This window comes from Somniosus microcephalus, chromosome 11 (genome assembly GCF_052327205.1).
Source record: "Somniosus microcephalus isolate GS21.2 chromosome 11, FLI_Smic_1.0, whole genome shotgun sequence".
Taxonomy (NCBI): Eukaryota; Metazoa; Chordata; class Chondrichthyes; order Squaliformes; family Somniosidae; genus Somniosus; species Somniosus microcephalus.
In genome coordinates this window covers 217,856,896-217,878,587 of record NC_140997.1, presented here as the reverse complement: position 1 = coordinate 217,878,587, position 21,692 = coordinate 217,856,896, and the positions used below count along the sequence as shown (strand labels likewise).

The following is a 21,692-nucleotide window of genomic DNA, read 5'->3' as shown; positions in this document are numbered from 1 at the left end:
TGTGTGAAAATTTGAATGGGCCGCACAGCCAGTTAAAGGGACCGCGCACGGAAAAAAAAATTAGAGGGCACATTGCAGGGGGGTCAAAACAAACGGCTTGTGTGTGTCGAGACCTTTAGGATTGTTGGCGGGCAGAGGGAAGAAAAAAAATTAGCATGTTCCTGCTTATAATTCCTTGCTGGAAACTGCACATGTACCCATGTCACGATACATATCCCAATAGCTACTAAATTTACTTCACTTAATTTGTTCTGCATGTGCCTTTTTCTTTTACCTGCAGATGGTGTCTGACACCAGATCCAAGAATCTCCTTGAAGGCATCATAGGCTCTTCTTCTGACCCAGCTATCTATGTAAAGGCACTCAATCCCAAACTTGATTGTTTCCTCTGGACACTCTTCATCCTACAAAGATACAGAAACTGGTCATTTATAAGTTACTTTTGATTCCATATTACAGTGAAAGAAATACAGCAGCTGCATCAGTTTACATATACATAATTGTTTTGTCCCACCCTGCTACAAATGGCGTACAATAATTTTCCCCTTAGAACAGTCATTACGGAGACCATTTCTAATGTTAAAACACTACTGGTGCTAAATTGTTTTTTCTGGCACATCACCAGTTAAGAAACAAGCCCATCACAGTAGCTGGCACTTCATGCTTAAGATCAATCATTTATCGTCCCATCATGTACATTGCATTGCTTCTACAGTGCAAACAAGCTCGACACACCTGCAGAGAGCAGAAATACTCTCCAATTATTCAGTAGTGCGTCACATAAATTCCGACCTCTGCTGAAGTTCAGAAACCAGTTAAACTTTGCTCCCTGTAGTATGTAATCAAAACTATTTGACTGAATGACAGCATTGTAAATCACTTCCTGCCACCTATTATCCAATTTGGCTGAGCAATAATGTCACTCAGTGACATTTACATGTGATTAGTCCTAAAGAACGTCTCACCAGCAATGGAAAGGTCCAAGTTTTTCAGTCTCCTGCACAGCTCAGTCAGGAGCTTTTCCAATCACACTCATCACCCCAATAAATATTTTATATTCAAGAAACAAATAAATCTACAATCAGTTAGCTATGCACATCACAAATGATCACACCAAGAAACAAATTAGCCTGTTTAAGGAGTCAATTTGAATATTTGTATGCAAAAAGCTTTGCACAACTGATTAATCAGACACCCAAATTCACGAGTATGGAACTTTTTTTAAGGGAAAATTTTTATGCTCATAAAGGTGAGGGATCTTGGCACTAGAAAATGGAACACTCTCCTATTCAGGGTCTTGAGTTATCACATCAGATGATTAGATCTGGAGTAAATATTTATTCTGCTCAACAATGAATTCATTTACAGCACAGCTGAAGTTATTGCGCTTGCGAAAAAGTCGAATCAGTTTTGTACTAAAGAAATTCACACAACCAAGTTCAAACGGGCCACTGCAAGACAACCAAGTGCCCCCCCCCCCCCTCTCCCACCACCAATGCTCTTCTGTCCTCTTCTAAAACCACTGACACCTGCTAGATACAGTTCCACAGGCACTGGCATCCATCCGATACCCTCCTAGTGCCAGCAGGCTATTTAATCGCAGAAGGGCATCATAGCAGAGCCTGATGTCTTTACCAGACACGCACTTTCAAACAGTGCCTACTGGATAGCAGTCGGGTGGGAATGCTGGATGATTGCTTTGCCTTTCCTAGTGCAGAGTTGCAGACATATCTAGACTTGATTTTTTTTCCAATTTACACAAAGCCCATTATAACCAGATAAATCAGAGCAATAATTTAAAAAAATGAACACACACTTCTTGGTGCTTCCCGGGTAAAGGAAAACAAAGAAGTGAGTGGGGTAGGAGACTGGGACTCTCGAGGTGGAGAAAACAGTAAAGTATGAAAGAAATGCTAGAGAGCATTAAAACATTGTACAATTGCAAGAGGTTTGCTCAGGCTAACCAATAGTCATGACAAACCAAAGCAAAAAAATAAAATGCATGTTGCAGGGGACAGAGACGATTTGTCCAGCTTACGAGATTATCTGGACAAATTGCATCTGCTACAAATGAATTGTACTTGCAGCACTTAATTTAGCATAGACCAGGAATCCAGCATGGAAAAGCTTGCACTTATGTGGCTTGGTCAAAAGTGTGAATAAGTCGCACATCAAAAGTTGATTTTTGTATCCATAAAATGCTTTGAGAAGTTAGTATGGGAGGCACAGGCACTTTAGTAATAGACAGCAACCTTCATAACACATATGCAAAAAGTATGCTGATGACTCCCGGTGTTGTTTGACAATCTCTGTATGTCAGGATATCCTGGTTAAATTATGGAGTCAGAATAGTACAGCACGAAGGCAGGCTATTCGGCCCATCGAGTCTGCATCGGCTCTTTCAAAGATCAACCCAGTTAGTCCTGCTCCTCTCCCTCTCTCGCGCCCCATATCCCTGCAATTTTTTCTCCTTCAAGTATTTACCCAATTCACTTTTGAAAGCAACTACAGAATCTGCTTCCTCCACCCTATCAGGCAGTGAATTCCAAAATCTAACCACTCATTTGTAATTGATTAATAACCTGATGATGCATGCTAATTTATAGGAACCGGGATTTGCTTGGTGACCGTTTACCCAGAAGCATCCATCTTTTAGTAATCAACGGTGTTATCCTGACTGGCTTTTATTTGTATATATTTCATGTTCAGTTAACCGAATAATAGCCATTTTTCAGCATGCAGTTGCAGAGCCTATTAAGGGTGGTATTTTTCTTAAAAGAACCGATTTTAAGCTAAGTAGTGCAGTTGAGAGAGAAAACACAGTTGATATTCTATTTATCTCATGAGCTTTATCACTTCCCTCAAGACATTTTTTGTTATTCGTTCATGGGATGTGGGCATCGCTGGCAAAGCCAACATTTATTGTCCTTGAGAAGAAGGTGGTGAGCCGCCTTCTTGAACCGCTGCAGTCCGTGTGGTAAAGGTACTCCCGCAGTGCTGTTAGGGAGGGAGTTCCAGGATTTTGACCCAGCGACGATGAAGGAACGACGATATACTTCCAAGTCAGGATGGTGTTCCCATGCGCCTGCTGCCCTTGTCCTTCTAGGTGGTAGAGGTTGCGGGTTTGGGAGGTGCTGTCGAAGAAGCCTTGGTGAGTTTCTGTAGTGCATCTTGTAGATGGTACACACTGCAGCCACGGTACGCCGGTGGTGGAGGGAGTGAATATTTAAGGTGCTGGATGGGGTGCCAATCAAGCAGGTTGCTTTGTCCTGGATGGTGTCGAGCTTCTTGAGTGTTGTTGGAGCTGCACTCATCCAGGCAAGTGGAGAGTATTCCATCACACTCCTTACTTGTGCCTTGTAGATGGTGGAAAGGCTTTGGGAGTCAGAAGGTGAGACAATCGCCGCAGAATACCCAGCCTCTGACCTGTTCTTGTTGCCACAGTATTTATGTGCATCTCAAAGTACTTCATACACAGGCGCGGGTGGAGTATAAACGCTGGCATAAGTATAAACCCTTCTTTTTATTACAATCTTAAATTCTGCAGTTTTTTTCTAGGGTCTCTGTGCTGTAGTGGAGACAGTTGGTAAACCATTTAATTGGTGTAATTAGAGGGATTGATTTAATTTAAATCCAATTAATTAAAGGGGATACTAGCATCTATAATCGGGAAGAGGGTGTCCATAACTAACAATTAAATTTTTAAAAAATTAATTACATAGAATGGAGCAGGTGATGTGTTACTGTTGCGAGATGTGGGAGCCGGTAGACCCCATTGAGGCTAACGGTGAGTACATCTGTGACAAGTGTCTGCTGCTACAGGATCTCCAGCTCCGTGTTGATGAGCTGGAGTCTGAGCTTCAGATACTGCGACACATCAGGGAGGGGGAGAGTTACCTGGACTCTGTGTATGAGGAGGTGGTCACACCTATGAAGTTAATTAATTCAGATGTAGCCCATGGCCAGGGTCAGGACGGTGTGACTACGAGTGAGGCAGGTACGGGGAACCAGGAGGTAGTGTTGGAGGAGCCGCAGCCCTTGCTCTTGACCAACAGGTTCGAGGTTCTTACTCCCTGTGGGGACGGGAGCAGGGGCTGCAGGGAGGATGAGCAACCTGGCCACAGCACCGTGGAACAGGGGGCCATTCAAGAGGGGGGAGTAAATAGAAATGTTGTAGTGGTAGGGGATAGTATTATTAGGGGGATAGATAGAGTTCTCTGCAGCCAAGAGCGAGAGTCCCGTAGGCTGTGTTGCCTACCCGGTGCCAGGGTTAAGGACATCTCCTCTGGGCTGGAAAGAAACTTGCAGTGGGAGGGGGTGGATCCAGTCGTCGTGGTCCATGTTGGTACAAACGACATAGATAGGACTAGGAAGCCGGTTCTGTTAAAGGAGTATGAGCAGCTAGGGGTCAAATTAAAAAACAGAACCTCAAGGGTAATAATCTCTGGATTATTACCTGAGCCACGAGCGAATTTGGCTAGGACAAATAAAATCAGAGAGTTAAATGCGTGGCTCAAAGACTGGTGTGGGAGAAATGGGTTTTGCTTCCTGGGACACTGGCACCAGTACTGGGGCAGGAGGGAGCTGTTCCGTTGGGACGGGCTTCACTTGGCCAGTGCTGGGACTAGGGTCCTGGCGGATGATATAACTAGGGCTGTAGAGAGGGCTTTAAACTAACTAGTGGGGGGGAGGTTCCTAGAGAACAAATAATAAAAATGACAACAGAGAAGGTCATAGACTTAAGTAGCAGTGGGGAAATGAAAAACCAGAGCGTGTCAGGAAGGGGCAGAAGGTATGGAGTAAAAGGTAAAGTAATAAAAAGGGCAAAAGCAGGAACGAAGTGTCAAAAAACACATTTGAAAGTTCTCTATCTGAATGCACGTAGCATTCGTAACAAAATAGATGAGTTAATGGCACAAATAGCTACATATGGGTATGATCTTGTGGCCATTACAGAAACATGGCTGCAGGGTGACAATGCCTGGGAATTAAACATACCAGGTTATTTAACGATCAGGAAGGACAGGCAGGAAGGAAGGGGAGGTGGGGTGGCTATGTTAATAAAGGAAGGAATCACTGTAATACAGAGAAATGATATTGGGTCAAAAGATCAGGGTAATGAAACAGTTTGGGTGGAGATAAGGAATAATAAGGGGAAAAAAACACTAGTGGGCGTAGTCTATAGGCCTCCGAACAGTTGCAACTCGGTTGGACGGAGTATCAATCAGGAAATAGTTGAGGCTTGTAATAAGGGAACATCTATAATTATGGGGGATTTTAACTATCATATTAACCGGACAAATCAAATTGGGCAGGGCTGCCTTGAGGATGAGTACATTGAGTGTATTAGGGATGGGTTTCTTGAGCAGTATGTAACTGAACCGACCAGGGGGCAAGCAACCTTAGATCTGGTCCTGTGTAACGAGACAGGATTAATTAAAAATGTCCTAGTAAAGGATCCCCTTGGAATGAGTGACCATAACATGGTTGAATTCCATGTTCAATTAGAGGGTGAGGAGGTTGTATCTCAAACAAGCGTGCTAAGCTTGAATAAAGGAGACTATGAAGGTATGAGAGCAGAATTGAGCAAAGTGGATTGGGAAAATAGATTAAAGGGTAAGACGATACATGATCAGTGGTGTACATTTAAGGAGTTATTTTACAACTTCCAAAAAAAGTATATTCCACTGAGAAGAAAAGGGTGTAAAAGAAAAGACAGCCATCCGTGGCTAAGTAAAGAAATTAAGGATAGTATTCGACTAAAAACAAGGGCATATAAGGTAGCCAAATCTAGTGGGAGGATAGAGGATTGGGAAAACTTTAAAAGACAGCAAAAAAATAACAAAAAGATTGATTAGGAAAGGGAAGATAGATTATGAAAGTAAATTAGCAAAAAATATAAAAACAGATAGTAAGAGTTTTTATAGTTATATAAAAAGAAAAAGGATGGCTAAAGTAAATGTTGGTCCCTTAGAGGATGAGACCGGGAAATTAATGGTGGGAAATATGGAGATGGCAAAAACACTGAATGAATATTTTGTATCAGTCTTTACAGTAGAGGACACCAAGAATATCCCAACACTGGACAAGCAGGGGGCTATAGGGGGGGAGGAGATAAACACGATCAAAATCACTAAGGAAGTGGTACTCGGTAAAATAATGGGACTCAAGGCGGATAAATCGCGTGGACCTGATGGCTTACATCCAAGGGTCTTGAGGGAAGTGGCGGTAGGGATTGTGGACGCATTGGTAATAATCTTCCAAAACTCCCTGGACTCAGCAAAGGTCCCGGCAGACTGGAAAACTGCTAATGTAACACCCTTATTTAAAAAGGGCAGTAGACAGAAGGCTGGAAACTATAGACCGGTTAGCCTAACATCTGTGGTAGGTAAAATTTTGGAGTCCATTATTAAGGAGACAGTAACAGGACATTTGGATAATCATAGTTTAATAAGACAAAGTCAGCATGGTTTTATGAAGGGGAAGTCATGTTTGACAAATTTGCTGGAGTTCTTTGAGGAAGTAACAAACAGGGTGGATAAAGGTGAACTAGTGGACGTAGTGTATTTAGACTTCCAAAAGGCATTTGACAAGGTGCCACACAAAAGATTATTGCTTAAGATAAAAAATAACGGGATTGGGGGTAATATTCTGGCATGGATAGAGAATTGGCTATCTAACAGAAGGCAGAGAGTTGGGATAAATGGTTCATTCTCAGACTGGCAATCAGTAACCAGTGGTGTTCCGCAGGGGTCAGTGCTGGGTCCCCAACTCTTTACAATCTATATTAACGATTTGGAGGAAGGGACCGAGTGTAACATATCAAAGTTTGCAGATGATACTAAGATGGGAGGAAAAGTAGTGAGAGAGGACATAAAAAACCTGCAAGGGGACATAGACAGGCTAAGTAAGTGGGCAGAGACTTGGCAGATGGAATACAATACTGGAAAGTGTGAGGTTATGCACTTTGGCAGGAAAAATCGTAGAGCAAGTTATTATCTTAATGGCAAGAAACTGGAAAGTACTGAAGTACAAAGGGATCTGGGGGTCCTGGTGCACGAAACTCAAAAGGTTAGTATGCAGGTGCAGCAAGTGATTAAGGCGGCCAATGGAATGTTGGCTTTCATTGCTAGGGGGATAGAATATAAAAATAGGGAGGTATTGCTTCAGTTGTACAAGGTATTGGTGAGACCGCACCTGGAATACTGCATACAGTTTTGGTGTCCATACTTAAGAAAAGACATACTTGCTCTCGAGTCAGTACAAAGAAGGTTCACTCGGTTAATCCCGGGGATGAGGGGATGGACATATGAGGAGAGGTTGAGTAGATTGGGACTCTACTCATTGGAGTTCAGAAGAATGAGAGGCGATCTTATTGAAACATATAAGATTGTGAAGGGGTTGGATGCGGGGAGGATGTTCCAGATGATGGGTGAAACTAGAACTAGGGGGCACAGTCTTAGAATAAGGGGCTGCTCTTTCAAATCTGAGATGAGGAGGAACTACTTCACTCAGAGGGTGGTAGGTCCATGGAATATGCTGCCCCAAAAAGCTGTCGAAGCTACATCATTACATAAATTTAAAACAGAAATAGACAGTTTCCTAGAAGAAAAGGGAATTAAGGGGTACGGGGAGCGGGCAGGAATTTGGACATGAGTTTAGGTGCGGATCGGTCATGGCCCTGTGGTTAGCGGAGCGGGCCCAGGGGCCGTGTAGCCTGATCCTGCTCCTGTTTCGTGTGTCTAATTCTGTTAGATTCAGGAGATAGTCCTGTCATAGTGGATTGGCGGTTAGGATCAGATCAGCCATGATCTTATTGAATGGCGGAGCAGGCTCGAGGGGCCAATTGGCCAACTCCTGCTCCTAGTTCTTATGGCATAGACCAGTTGAGCTGAATGGCATATTTCTGTGCTGTAGACGCGATGATATGCAGTTACTGTGCTGTGCAGATGAACTCGACAACCACACTGGGCATAACAAGGCCCATGACCATCAATGAGATGAACGACCAGTTAATCTATTTTTGATGATGTTGATTGAGGGGAAAAATGTTGGCTAAGACACTTTTCTTCAAATAGTGCCACAGGATCTGTAACATCCACCAAAATAGAGACCCCGGTTTAATGTCTCATCAGTGGGTTGGCACTTTTAACGGTGGGATTTTAAATTCAGTTAATTAAATAAATCTGGAAGAATTACTAGTATCAGTAATGGTAACCATGAAACTATCGGATTGTCGTAAAAACCCATCTGGTTCACTAATGTCCTTTAGGGAAGGAAATCTGCCGTCCTTACCTGGTCTGGCCTATGTGACTCCAGACCCACAGCAATGTGGGTGACTCTTAACTGCCCTCTGAAATGGCCCAGCAAGTCACTCAGTTGTAACTAACCGCTACAAAACAAAATATTAAGAATGAAATTGGACGAACCACCCGGCGTCGACCTCGGCACCAGCTACGGACACGACAACGGCACACCCAGCCCAGTCAACCCTGCAAAGTCCTCCTCACCAACATCTGGGGACTTGTGCCAAAATTGGGAGAGCTATCCCACAGACTAGTCAAACAACAGCCTGACATAGTCGTACTCACAGAATCATACCTTTCAGCCAATGTCCCAAACTCCTCCATCACCATCCCTGGGTATGTCCTGTCCCACCGGCAGGACAGGCCCACCAGGAGGGGTGGCGCAGTGGTATACAGTTGGGAAGGAGTGGCCTTGGGAGTCCTCAACATTGACTCCAGACCCCATGAAGTCTCATGGCTTCAGGTCAAGCATGGGCAAGGAAACCTCCTGCTGATTACCACCTACCGCCCTCCTTCAGCTGATGAATCAGTGCTCCTCAATGTTGAACACCACCTGGAAGAAGCACAGAGTAGCAAGGGCACAGAATGTACTCTGGGTGGGGGACTTCAATGTCCATCACCAAGAGTGGCTCGGTAGCACCGCTACTGACCGAGTCCTGAAGGACATAACTGCCAGTCTGGGCCTGCGGCAGGTGGTGAGAACACCAACACAAGGGGAAAATCTACTTGACCTCGTCCCTGTCGCAGGTGCATCTGTCGATGACAGCACTGGTAGCAGTGACCACCGCAGTCATTGTGGAGAGGAAGTCCCGTCTTCACACTGAAAACACACTCCATCGTGTTGTGTGGCACTACCACCGTGCTAAACGGGATAGATTCACAACAGATGTAGCAGCTCAAAACTGGGCATCCATGAGGCACTGTGGGCCATCAGCGGTAGCAGAATTGTACTCCACCACAATCTGTAACCTCATGGCCCGGCATATCCCTCACTCTACCATTACCACCAAGCCAGGGGACCAACCCTGGTTCAATAAAGAGTGTAGAAGAGCATGCCAGGAGCAGCACCAGGCGTACCTAAAAATGAGGTGCCAACCCGGGGAAGCTGCAACACAGGACTACATGCATGCTAAAAAGCGAAAGCAGCATGCTATAGACAGGGTTAAGCGATCCCACAATCAACAGATCAGATCAAAGCTCTGCAGTCCTGCCACATCCAGTTGTGAATGGTGGTGGACCATTAAACAACTAACAGGAGGAGGAGGCTCCATGAATATCCCCATTCTCAATGACGGTAGAGCCCAGAACGTGAGTGCAAAAGACAAGGTTGAAGCGTTTGCAACCATCGTCAGCCAGAAGTGCCGAGTGGATGATCCACATCGGCCTCCTCCCGAGGTCCCCACCATCACAGAAGCCAGTCTTCAGCCAAATTGATTCACTCCACGTGCTATCAAGAAATGGCTGAACGCACTGGATACAGCAAAGGCTATGGGCCCCGACAACATCCTGGCTATCATGCTGAAGACTTGTGCTCCAGAACTAACCGCGCCTCTAGCCAAGCTGTTCCAGTACAGCTACAACACTGGCATCTATCCAACAATGTAAAAAACTGCCCAGGTAGGTCCTGTCCACAAAAAGCAGGACAAATCCAATCTGGCCAATTACCACCCCATCAGTCTACTCTCAATCATTAGCAAAGTGATGGAAAGTGTCGTCGACAGTGCTATCAAGCGGCACTTACTCACCAATAACCTGCTCACTGATGCCCAATTTGGGTTCCGCCAAGACCACTTGGCTCCCGACCTCATTTCAGCCTTGGTCCAAACATGGACAAAGGAGCTGAATTCCAGAGGTAAGGTGAGAGTGACTGCCCTTGACATCAAGGCAGCATTTGACCGAGTGTGGCATCAAGGAGCCCTGGCAAAACTGAAGTCAATGGGAATCAGGGGGAAAAAGCTCCACTGGCTGGAGTCATACCTAGCACAAATGAAGATGGTTGTGGTGGTTGAAGGTCAATCATCACAACCCCAGGACATCGCTGCAGGTGTTCCCCAAGGCAGTGTCCTAGGCCCAACCATCTTCAGCTGCTTCATCAACGACCTTCCCTCCAACATAAGGTCAGAAATGGGGATGTTCGCTGATGTCTGCACAGTGTTCAGCGCCAGTCACAACTCCTCAGATAATGAAGCAGTCTATGCCCTCATGCAACAAGACCTGGATGACGTTCAGGCTTGGGCTGATAAGTGGCAGGTAACATTCGCACCACACAAGTGCCAGGTAATGACTACCTCCAACAAGCGAGAGTCTAATCACTTCCCCATGACATTCAACGGCATTACCATCACCAAATCCCCCATCATCAACATCCTCAGTGTCACCATTGACCAGGCACTTAACTGGACCAGCCACATAAATACTGTGGCAACAAGAGCAGATCAGAGGCTAGGTATTCTGCAGCGAGTGTCTCACCTCCTGACTCCCCAAAGCCTTTCCACCATCTACAAGGCACAAGTAAGGAGTGTGATGGAATACTCTCCACTTGCTTGGATGAGTGCAGCTCCAACAACACTCAAGAAACTTGACACCATCCAGGACAAAGCAGCCCGTGCGATTGGCACCCCATCCAGCACCTTAAACATTCACTCCCTCCATCACCGGCGTACCGTGGCTGCAGTGTGTACCATCTACAAGATGCACTGCAGCAACTCGCTAAGGTTTCTTCGGCAGCACCTCCCAAACCCGCGATCTCTTCCACCTAGAAGGACAAGGGCAGCAGGTGCATGGGAACACCACCACCTCCAAGTTCCCCACCAAGTCACACAGCATCATGACTTAGAAGTATATCACCGATCCTTCATCGTCGTTGGGTCAAAATCCTGGAACGCCCTCCCTAACAGCACTGTGGGAGTACCTTCACCACACGGACTGCAGCGGTTCAAGAAGGCGGTCACCACCACCTTCTCATGGGCAACTAGGGATGGGCAATAAATGCTGGCCAGCGACGCCCACATCCCATAAGCAAATAGAAATAAAAACATGCTGACACTTTGGGCTGAAGCTTAACTCCCAAAAACAGGTCGGGTCAGGGGTTAAAATTCAAAAAAGAAATCTGAACCAGGAACCAAGCCCGTCTACTTCCGGTTTTAACGGAGGCAGGACAAGCGCCCAATCCCGCTCATGGGAGGTAGCTTGGTCATCTAAATATTAGTGAGGATGCCTGCCTTCATTTTAAGGAATTATTCTATTTTTAACTCATGCCGGCTGAGTTTCCCAGGCCTCTGGAAACCTAGCAGGTGAAAGGAGGAGAGAAGGGCTGAATCTGTAAGGTAAGTGCCTTTACAGCACTGCTTGTGGGCCAGAAGGTGCAGGAGTGTTTCCTCCAGGCCCAACAAGCTACCCAGTAAACCCCTTCCGTCCCCGCGATCTACACGCTCCCCTGACCACCCCAGCAGACAACCCCCGACCACCATCGCCTCCCACCCACCCCACCCCGACCACCACCGCCGCCCCCCCTCCCCCGACCACCACCGAGCCCCCACCTCCACCCCGACCGAGCCCTGCCCCGACACCCACCAAACCCCCACCCTGACCACCATCTGCACCCCCCCACCTCCACAAACTAGACCGACCTGCTCTCCTCGGCTGCGGCCTTGTGCTGTAGGCTTCCCCGCCTGACAAGACTCCAGCCTGTCAATCAGGCTGCCTGTGGGCAGGAAACAAGACAGAAGAAAATTTTAAAGAAGCCCTGCAGTTAAAAACTGCAGGACATTCGGGAAACCCGTTCTTCCGAGTCTCCCGACTTCAAAACAGCACCCCCACCTGCACCTTCGGGCTAAAATTCAGGGCCTATCTGGTCTGCATGGCCCAGTACCACTGCACATGGTACATTTATCCATTAAGGCATTAGTGGAGCATGCTCTTATGGAAATATTTTTTACTTTAAGCAGGACTCTTACTGTATGTTCTGACGAAAGGCCATCGATCCGAAACGTTAACTGGTTCTCTCTCTCCACAGATGCTGCCTGACCTGCTGAGTATTTCCAGCATTTTCTGTTTATATTTCAATTTCCAGCATGTGCAGTATCTTGCTTTTTTATTTTATTGTACAAAGCTAATTTCCCCCCAAATAACACTGATGTTTCAACTCTGTGCCTCTAACTCATGCATAGGAAGGCATTAACATAAAAGGACAAAGTTTAGGTATGTATATCTTGCTGTTAAGAAATCTAAGTTTCTGCAAGTTTTCCATTAATTGTGTGGTGTGATGTGTTGCTCTCAGTCTTGTTGGTTATTAAGCATAAAACCTATCTTCTTGTCTTCAAAGGTAACTCAAACAAAACCTACCTCGATGGAATGCATGACATCTCGGAAAAGGGAGCGCTGCTTTCGCCGATCGGTTTTTGCCCTGTATTTGTTACTGTCGGTTGCCAACGCCTTTAGCTTTTCACAAAGTTGATCGGTGCCCTCGTACAAAAACTCCTTTAAAATAAAACAGCAAGACATCCACAATCAGATACATAAGAACATAAGAAGTAGGAGCAGGAGTAGGCCATACGGCCCCTTGGGCCTGCTCCGCCATTCAATAGGATCATGGCTGATCCGAATCTAGACTCACGTCCACTTCCCTGCCCTCTCCCCGTAACCCCTAATTCCCTTATCTGCTAGGAAACTGTCTATCTCCATTTTAAATTTATTTAATGTTGCAGCTTCCACAGCTCTCTGGGGTAGCAAATTCCATAGATTTACTACCCTCTGAGTGAAGAAGTTTCTCCTCATCTCAGTTTTGAAAGGGCAGCCAATTATTCTTAGATTATGCCCCCTAGTTCTAGTCTCACCCATCAGTGGAAACATCCTCACCACATCCACCCGATCAAGCCCCCTCACAATCTTATATGTTTCGATAAGATCGCCTCTCATTCTTCTGAACTCCAATGAGTAGAGTCCCAACCTACTCAACCTTTCCTCATACGTCAACCCCCTCATCTCCGGAATCAACCGAGTGAACCTTCTCTGAACCGCCTCGAGAGCAAGTATATCTTTTCTTAAATATGGAAACCAAAACTGCACGCAGTATTCCAGGTGTGGCCTCACCAGTACCCTGTATAACTGCAGCAAGACTTCCCTGTTTTTATACTCCATCCCCCTTGCAATAAAAGCCAAGATTCCATTGGCCTTCCTGATCACCTGCATACTAACTTTTTGTGTTTCATGCACCAATGGAAAACTAGCTGCTAATTCCCTCAGAGCAAAGTGAATTAAGTTTTATGTATGTGTTCAACCAAGATTCAATTTTGAAGGAACGGATGGTTGTTAAACACTTTTTAACTGTGTAACAGAATTCAACACTACCTGGGTTCAGGTATCACCAGAATCAAGTGCAGCACAGAGCTCTCACAGCTTGGCCCAACACATTTATTACAACCAGGGAGAGAAGCACTCCTACCGCGCATCAATCTGATATATTGAGGTTACACAGTGGAATACCTGTCCAATTGCCAGCTTACACAACAGGTGCTCCGAGGATACGGGGTAGGCCATTTAGGACTGAGATGAGGAGAAATTTCTTCACTCAGAGGGTGGTGAACCTGTGGAATTCTCTACCACAGAAGGCTGTGGAGGCCAAGTCACTGAATATATTTAAGGCGATAGATAGATTTCTAGACACAAAAGGCATCAAGGGGTTTGGGGAGAGGGCGGGAATATGGTACTGAGATAGAGGATCAGCCATGATCATATTGAATGGTGGAGCAGGCTCGAAGGGCCGAATGGCCTACTCCTGCTCCTACTTTTCTATGTTTTCTATAACTGTTCAGTTCAATTTTTTCAATTAGTAGATTATGATGACAAGTGCACATGGAGCATTGAATCTGCGATCTTCCGGTCAGCACCAGACCATACAGAACATTTGCGTGTTCCAAGGCATCAGATGAGAGTTACCATAAAATCCAGTCCATAATTTACACTTTGCTGCAGAATTTTATGACATTCAAACCTGGTAGTGCAATCTAGGTCTCACTTAACAAATATCTGTTGAGAGCGCAAACCCTCATTCAATCCATAAACCCAGGTAAAGGACACAAAGCCCCTGTTCCCCCAACTCAATAAATCTCTGTAGGACAAGTAGAGCATTGGTTAATGCTCCAGTATCATCAATCATGAGCATATTGGCCTGTGTGATTGCTTACATAATAAAATTAAATCAGTGACAACAGTCAAGTCAGTATTTTTTGACAAAATTAAGGGCAGGAAAAAAAATAAACCAAAACTAGCAGGTAGAGAGAGTTACCTCAACTAAAAACTCATCACAAACACTGCACTTCAACTCCCATTATGAGGAAGATTTGCCAGTCTAAGGTATGCCATAGGGAGATGGGTGAGGGCGTTGACAAAAAAATCCTGAATCTTTGAATATTTAATACATTTCTGCACAAATAAATAGTAAATTCTTTGCTTTAAGAAAATGTAACAAATTATTGCGTTACTTCTCTGCAAGGAAGTACACAACTCAAAGGGTTCCTTACTTGATCAGTCTTGCGTGCCAACTCAAACAGAAGTGCTATCGCTTCCCCAGCTGCTATTCGCAAGGTCACATTGTCACTACACAGGAGGCCAGGTAATTTTGGCAGATGACTGGAAAATATAGTTAACAATTCATTAGCGCAACAACATTTGTGTGTCAAATTAGCATTACATTTAAAGTAACTTTTCCTTTTAATTAAAGCTGATTTTCTTTGTGCAGTATAGCCAGCTGGAGCTACAATGAACTATGCCATAGAGCAACAGGGCACAGGTTCACACTCACTATTCCCCACAGGGCGAAGTCCTCATTTCAGCTGTCTCATCAGCCTGAGGTAGCCAGCCAAGGTTGTGTATTTTTCCACAGAGGAAAAAAAAGGCCCAGTCACCATTAGCATCCCTCACATACTTTCTAATGGCTAGCTGTACAGCAGCATTGGTAGTGGACTGAGAGTTGGCTCCCATCTTCATAGTCAGAGAATGACATGTTGTCTGGACCAGAAAAGGAACATATTTGACAGGTACTCAATTTAAAAAACTGACCAGTTCTCTCTTTTATATCTCTCTTTTATAATTCATTCATGGGATGTGGGCGTCGCTGGCAAGGCCAGCATTTATTGCCCATCCCTAATTGCCCTCGAGAAGGTGGTGGTGAGCCACCTTCTTGAACCGCTGCAGTCCGTGTGGTGAAGGTACTCCCACAGTGCTGTTAGGCAGGGAGTTCCAGTATTTTGACCCAGCGATGATGAAGGAATGGCGATATATTTCCAAGTCAGGATAGTGTGCAACTTGGAGGGGAATTTGCAGGTGGTGGTGTTCCCATGCGCCTGCTGCCCTTGTCCTTCTAGGTGGTTTGGGAGGTGCTGTTGAAGAAGCCTTGGTGAGTTGCTGCAGTGCATCTTGTAGATGGTACACACTACAGCCACAGTGGTGGAGGGAGTGAATGTTTAAGGTGGTGGATGGGGTGCCAATCAAACGAGCTGCTTTGTCCTGGATGATGTCGAGCTTCTTGAGTGTTGCTGGAGCTGCACTCATCCAGGCAAGTGGAGAGTATTCCATCACACCCCTGACTTGTGCCTTGTAGATGGTGGAAAGGCTTTGGGGAGTAGGGGTTGATGCCTGCAGCATCAGCTTATTGGATCTTTTCAAAATGTCAGGTATGCATGAGGCTGCAATAAAGCAATCCAAATTCTGATTTCAATCAAGGGGCAGAGATCTTGATTAGCTTTGGTTCATTAACTAAAAAATGGGAGTGGGAGGGAAGTTTGATTTTATATTGAAATTACTTCCTCCTGGAGTAATAATATGCAAATATTTTTTAAATGAAAGGATGATTTATTCTCTCGCTAACAGGAAGTTAGGGGATGCATAAGACTGGTAATGCACCCGACAACTTTTTTCAAGCAACCTCTAAAGAGCGCCCCCTAAAGCCACAGAATGGCATTTCTCTTTTGTGCACAATCCTGATAGCCTATTACTGCTAATTACTAATCAATTTGAAGGCACTCAACTTGGCTTTACCATAAACTGGTGCTAAAATAAAACATTAAAGGTGCAACTACAGGCAGCAGGCCTGCAGCACTGGTCATTTCTAATAGCCATTCGCACGTACTTTTCCAAGAACTTCTGAATTTTGGAGGGTGGACAGATAGTAAGCAGTAAGGACCAGGACTGCAGAGCATTGCAGTGAAGGACTTGAGTCTGAGAATTGTGGGAGGGCACTGTTCCATCCCCCTTTATATATGAAGCACTAAAGACACTCTCCAAGCACGTCAGGCAAGATGCAAGGTCCTGAAATAGATATATGCAATAGTTAGAAGCAAACAAGAAGTTTTAGGACACACACTTACGTGATATGCCCATTTTTGATGTGAATGCACAAACTATATACCATAAAGAGGAACTCTGGTGTAGGGAAGGGTACTTTCAATCTTTCAGTATAAAGGGCTTTGCTTTTTTTCTCCTCAACCCAAAGTTTAGTTAATATAACTGGTTGTTCAACATTTTTCTTATTTTGGATCACCTCCTACAGCCTTACAGATACCCAACATTTAAGGTCTGACGGTAGCAAAGATCAGCTGATGTCAATGACAATTCCTGAGCAGTCATAACAACCGAATTTCAGCGTCTACTGTGAAGGTATTAAAAATCTATAAATAGAACACTCAATGATTAGCTGCAGTTTTGAACAAATCTGGAGTATATTCAAGACCGAAATCGATAAATTTTTGGGCACTACGGGAATCAAGGGATTTGGGGATCAGGCGGGAGAATGGAGTTGATGTAGAAGTTCAGCCATGATCTTATTGAATGGCGCAGCAGACGCGAGGGGCTGTATGGCCTATTCCTGCTCCTATTTCTTATGTTCTTAAATCTTTATTACACAGATCAATATATTTATGAATTACCTCTTGAGGTTAGTCCCTCACAACTTACCCAACCCATTAAACCAGCTTTGTACCGATCAATTTCAGCTACTGCACTGACGCATCTCCCAACTATGTCCTGAAATACGTATGTATAGGAACAATAATTTTGGGCACTGCACCTTAAAAATAACACTGATGCATCGGAAAGGGCGCAGGAAAAATTGATCAGGATGATTCACCAAATTGGAGGGTACAGTTAATACTGAAGCCACTGCGTGAAAATACAAGACGACGTTAATAAACTTGAAAAATGGGCGTGTAAATGGCAAATCAATTTCAATATAATGAGTCCAGTAAGGAATTCAAGAGAAACTTCTTTACCCAGAAAATGGTTAGAATGTGGAACTTGCTACCACATGGAGTAGCTGAGGTGAATAGCATAGATGCATTTAAGGGGAAGCTAGATGAAGTAAGGTGGGCGGAAGCTCTTGTGGAGCATAAACACTGGCACAGACCCGTTGGGCCAAATGGCCTGTTTCTGTGCTGGGAATTATATGTAAATGTGTGTAATATGTAAGCAAACATCTTTCACATGGTGGGTTGACAGGAAATAGATGTCTCATGTAGTGTACAGTAACTCCTAATGCCATTAGACATGTAGCTGGGGCCTAAGGCACGTCAAACTAATCAGGGTTGGTGTGCGATACATACTCAGCAAATTCAGCAAAAGTATTACATGGAGCATTCAACCAATCAGACTATCACATACAGTTTACGAAACTAGACGTCATTTATTTGTTGGATTAGATTATATAAAAGTAATATGACTAATACAGAAAATACCATTCAAATGGTTCTTTCCCAGTAAAATCAGCTGTCATATGACTGATAAGTGGGGTGCTTTCCACGGGGAACTACAGACCAGTTAGCCTGACATCAGTAGTAGGGAAAATGCTAGAATCTATTATTAAGGATGTGGTAACAGGGCACTTACAAAATAATAATAGGATTGGGCACAGTCAACACGAATTTATGAAAGGGAAATCGTGTTTGACAAATCGGTTAGAGTTTTTTGAGGATGTAACTAGCAGAATAGATGAGGGGGAACCAGTGGATGTGGTGCATTTGGATTTTTAGAAGGCATTCGATAAGGTGCCACACAAGAGATTATTAAACAAAATTAGGGCTCATGGGATTGGGGGCAATATACTAGCATGGATTGAGGATTGGTTAACGGACAGAAAACAGAGAGTAGGAATAAACTGGTCATTTTCAGGTTGGCAGGCTGTAACTAGTGGGGTACCGCAAGGATCAGTGCTTGGGCCTCAGCTATTCACAATCTACATCAATGATTTGGGTGAGGAGGCCAAATGTAATATATCCAAGTTTGCTGATGATACAAAGCTGGGTGGGAATGTAAGTTGTGAGGAGGATGCAAGGAGGCTTCAAGGGGATTTAGACAGGCTAAGTGAGTGGGCAAGAACATGGCAAATGGAATATAATGTGGAGAAATGTGAAGTTAGCCACTTTGGTAGGAAAAATAGAAAAGCAGAGTATTTTTTAAATGGTGAGAAATTGGGAAATGTTGGTGTTCAGAGGGACCTGGGTGTCCTTGTACACTAATCACTGAAAGTTAACATGCAGGTACAGCAAGTTTTAGGAAAGCAAATGGTATGTTGGCCTTTATTACAAGAGGATTTGAATATAAGAGTAAAGACATCTTACTGCAATTATATAGGGCCCTGGTGAGAGCACACCTGGAGTACTGTGTACAGTTTTGGTCTCCTTACCTAAGGAAGGGTATACTTGGCATTGAGGGAGTGCAACGAAGGTTCACCATGCTGGCTCCGGGGATTGTCCTTTGAGGAGAGATTGAGTAGACTAGGCCTATATTATCTAGAGTTTAGAAGAATGAGAGGTGATCTCATTGAAACATACAAAATTCTTACAGGGCTTGACAGGGTAGATTGCAGGATGTTTCCCCTGGCTGGGGAGTCTAGAACCAGGGGTCACAGAATAAGGGGTAGGCCATTTTGTTCATCCCAGTTTGGCATAAAAATAAAACAAAAAAGGTGACTCAACCGTGGCTAACAAGGGAAATTAGGGATAGCGTAAGATTCAAGGAGAGGACATATAAATTGGCCAGAAAAAGCAGTAAACCTGAGGATTGGGAGCAGTTTAGGATCCAACAAAGGAGGACAAAGGGATTAATTAAGAGGGGGAAAATAGAGTATGAGTGTAAGCTTGCAGGGAACATAAAAACTGACTGTAAAGGCTTTTATAGATATGTGAAGAGAAAAAGATTGGTGAAGTCAAGCGTAGGTCCCTTACAGTCAGAATCAAGGGAATTTATAATGGGGAACAAAGAAATGGCAAACCAATTAAATACATACTTTGGTTCTGTCTTCACAAAGGAGGACACAAATAACCTCCCAAAGATGTCGGGGAACATAGGGTCTAATGAAAGGGAGGAACTGAATGAAATCAGTATTTGTAGGAAAATGGTGTTAGGGAAATTGATGGGATTGAGGGCCGATAAATCCCTAGGGCCTGATAATCTACATCCTAGGGTACTTAAGGAAGTGGCCCTAGAAATAGTAGATGCATTGCTGGTCATCTTCCAAAATTCGATAGACTCTGGAACAGTACCCATGGATTGGCGGGTAGCTAATGTTACCCCACTGTTTAAAAAGGGTGGTAGAGAGAAAACGGGGAATTACAGACCGGTAAGCCTGACATCGGTAGTGGGGAAAATGCTAGAGTCCATTATAAAGGATGTAATAGCAGAGCACTTGGAAAAAAGTGACCGGATCGGACAAAGTCAGCATGGCTTTACAAAAGGTAAATCGTGCTTGACTAATCACAGAATCACAGAAACCCCACAGTGCAGATAGAGGCCATTTCGGCCCATCGAGCCTGCACCGACACATATCCCACCCAATCCCTGTAACCCCTACACCAACACATATCCCACCCTATCCCCGTAACCCCACGTATTTAATCCCCCTAACACTAAGGGTCAATTTATCATAGCCAATCAACCTAACCCGCACATCTTTGGACTGTGGGAGGAAACCGGAGCACCCGGAGGAAACCCACGCAAACACGGGGAGAATGTGCAAACTCCACACAGACAGTCGCCCGAGGCCGGATTCGAACCCGGGTCCCTGGTGCTGTGAGGCAACAGTGCTAACCACTATGCCACCGTGCTGCCCGTGATTCTACTGGAATTTTTTGAGGATGTAACTGGTAAAATAGATAAGGGAGAACCAGTGGATGTGGTGTATTTGGATTTTCAAAAGGCTTTCGATAAGGTCCCGCCTAAGAGATTAGCGTGTAAAATTAAGGCACATGGGATTGGGGGCAAGGTATTGACTTGGATAGAGAACTGGTTGGCAGACAGAAAGCAAAGAGTTGGAATAAACAGCTCTTTTTCCGAGTGGCAGGCAGTGACTAGTGGGGTACCGCAGGGATCGGTGCTAGGACCCCAGCTATTCACAAAATATATTAATGATCTAGACGAGGGAACTGGATGTAATATCTCCAAGTTTGCAGACGACACAAAGCTGGGTGGGCGTGTGTGCTGTGAGGAGGATGCCGAGAAACTCCAGTATGATTTGGACAGGTTGGGTGATTGGGCAGAAGCGTGGCAGATGCAATAGAACGTGGATAAATGCGAGGTTATCCACTTTGGTGTCAAAAACAGGAAGGCAGATTATTACCTAAATGGCAATAGATTGGGAGAAGGGGAAGTGCAACGAGACCTGGGCGTCCTTGTGCACCAGTCGCTGAAAGTAAGCATGCAGGTGCAGCAGGCGGTTAAGAAGGCAAATGGTATGTTGGCCTTCGTAGCGAGAGGGTTTGAGTACAGGAACAAGGAGGACTTGCTGCAGTTGTACAGGGCCTTGGTGAGACAACATCTTGAGTAGTGTGCGCAGTTTTGGTCGCCTTATCTGAGGAAGGATGTTCTTGCCATGGAAGGAGTGCAGCGAAGATTCACCAGGCTGATACCTGGGATGGCAGGAATGACGTATGAGGAGAGATTGGGTCGATTGGGCTTGTACTCGCTGGAGTTTAGAAGAATGAGAGGGGATCTCATCGAAACTTATAAAATTCTAACAGGACTAGACAGACTAGATGCTGGAAGGATGTTCCCGATGGTCGGGGAGTCCAGAATCAGGGGTCACAGTCTAAGGATAAGGGGTAAGCCATTTAGGACAGAGATGAGGAGGAATTTCTTCACCCAGAGAGTCAGGAGTCTGTGGAATTCTCTGCCAAAGAAGGCAGTAGAGGCCAATTCAAGAAGGAGTTGGATATATTTCTTAAGGCTAAAGGAATCAAGGGATATGGAGAGAAGGTAGGAGCAGGGTACTGAATTTGGATGATCAGCCATGATCTCATTGAATGGCGGAGCAGGCTCGAGGGGCCGAATGGCCTACTCCTGCTCCTATCTTCTATGTTTCTATGACTGAGATGAGGAGAAATTTCTTCACTCAGAGGGT

The 21,692-nt window shown here is 44.8% G+C and overlaps 1 protein-coding gene across 4 annotated transcripts in view; it reads right to left on the bottom strand.

Annotated features, from left to right (window-relative positions):
• Positions 1–21,692, bottom strand: part of LOC147111247 (interferon-related developmental regulator 2-like) — a 55,163-nt gene that overhangs the window by 5,346 nt on the left and 28,125 nt on the right. For 2 of the 4 annotated variants that reach the window (XM_086001963.1, XM_086001964.1), the window contains 4 exons: positions 16,434–16,612; positions 14,827–14,935; positions 12,650–12,784; positions 275–403 (listed from right to left, as the gene is read on the bottom strand). In XM_086001963.1, coding sequence (XP_085858089.1) covers positions 275–403; positions 12,650–12,784; positions 14,827–14,935; positions 16,434–16,612 — 552 coding nt within the window. Of the gene's footprint in view, positions 1–274; positions 404–8,294; positions 8,392–11,918; positions 12,009–12,649; positions 12,785–14,826; positions 14,936–16,433; positions 16,613–21,692 lie in introns of those variants that run through there. The other 2 variants (XR_015080072.1, XM_086001965.1) reach the window with 2 other exon arrangements.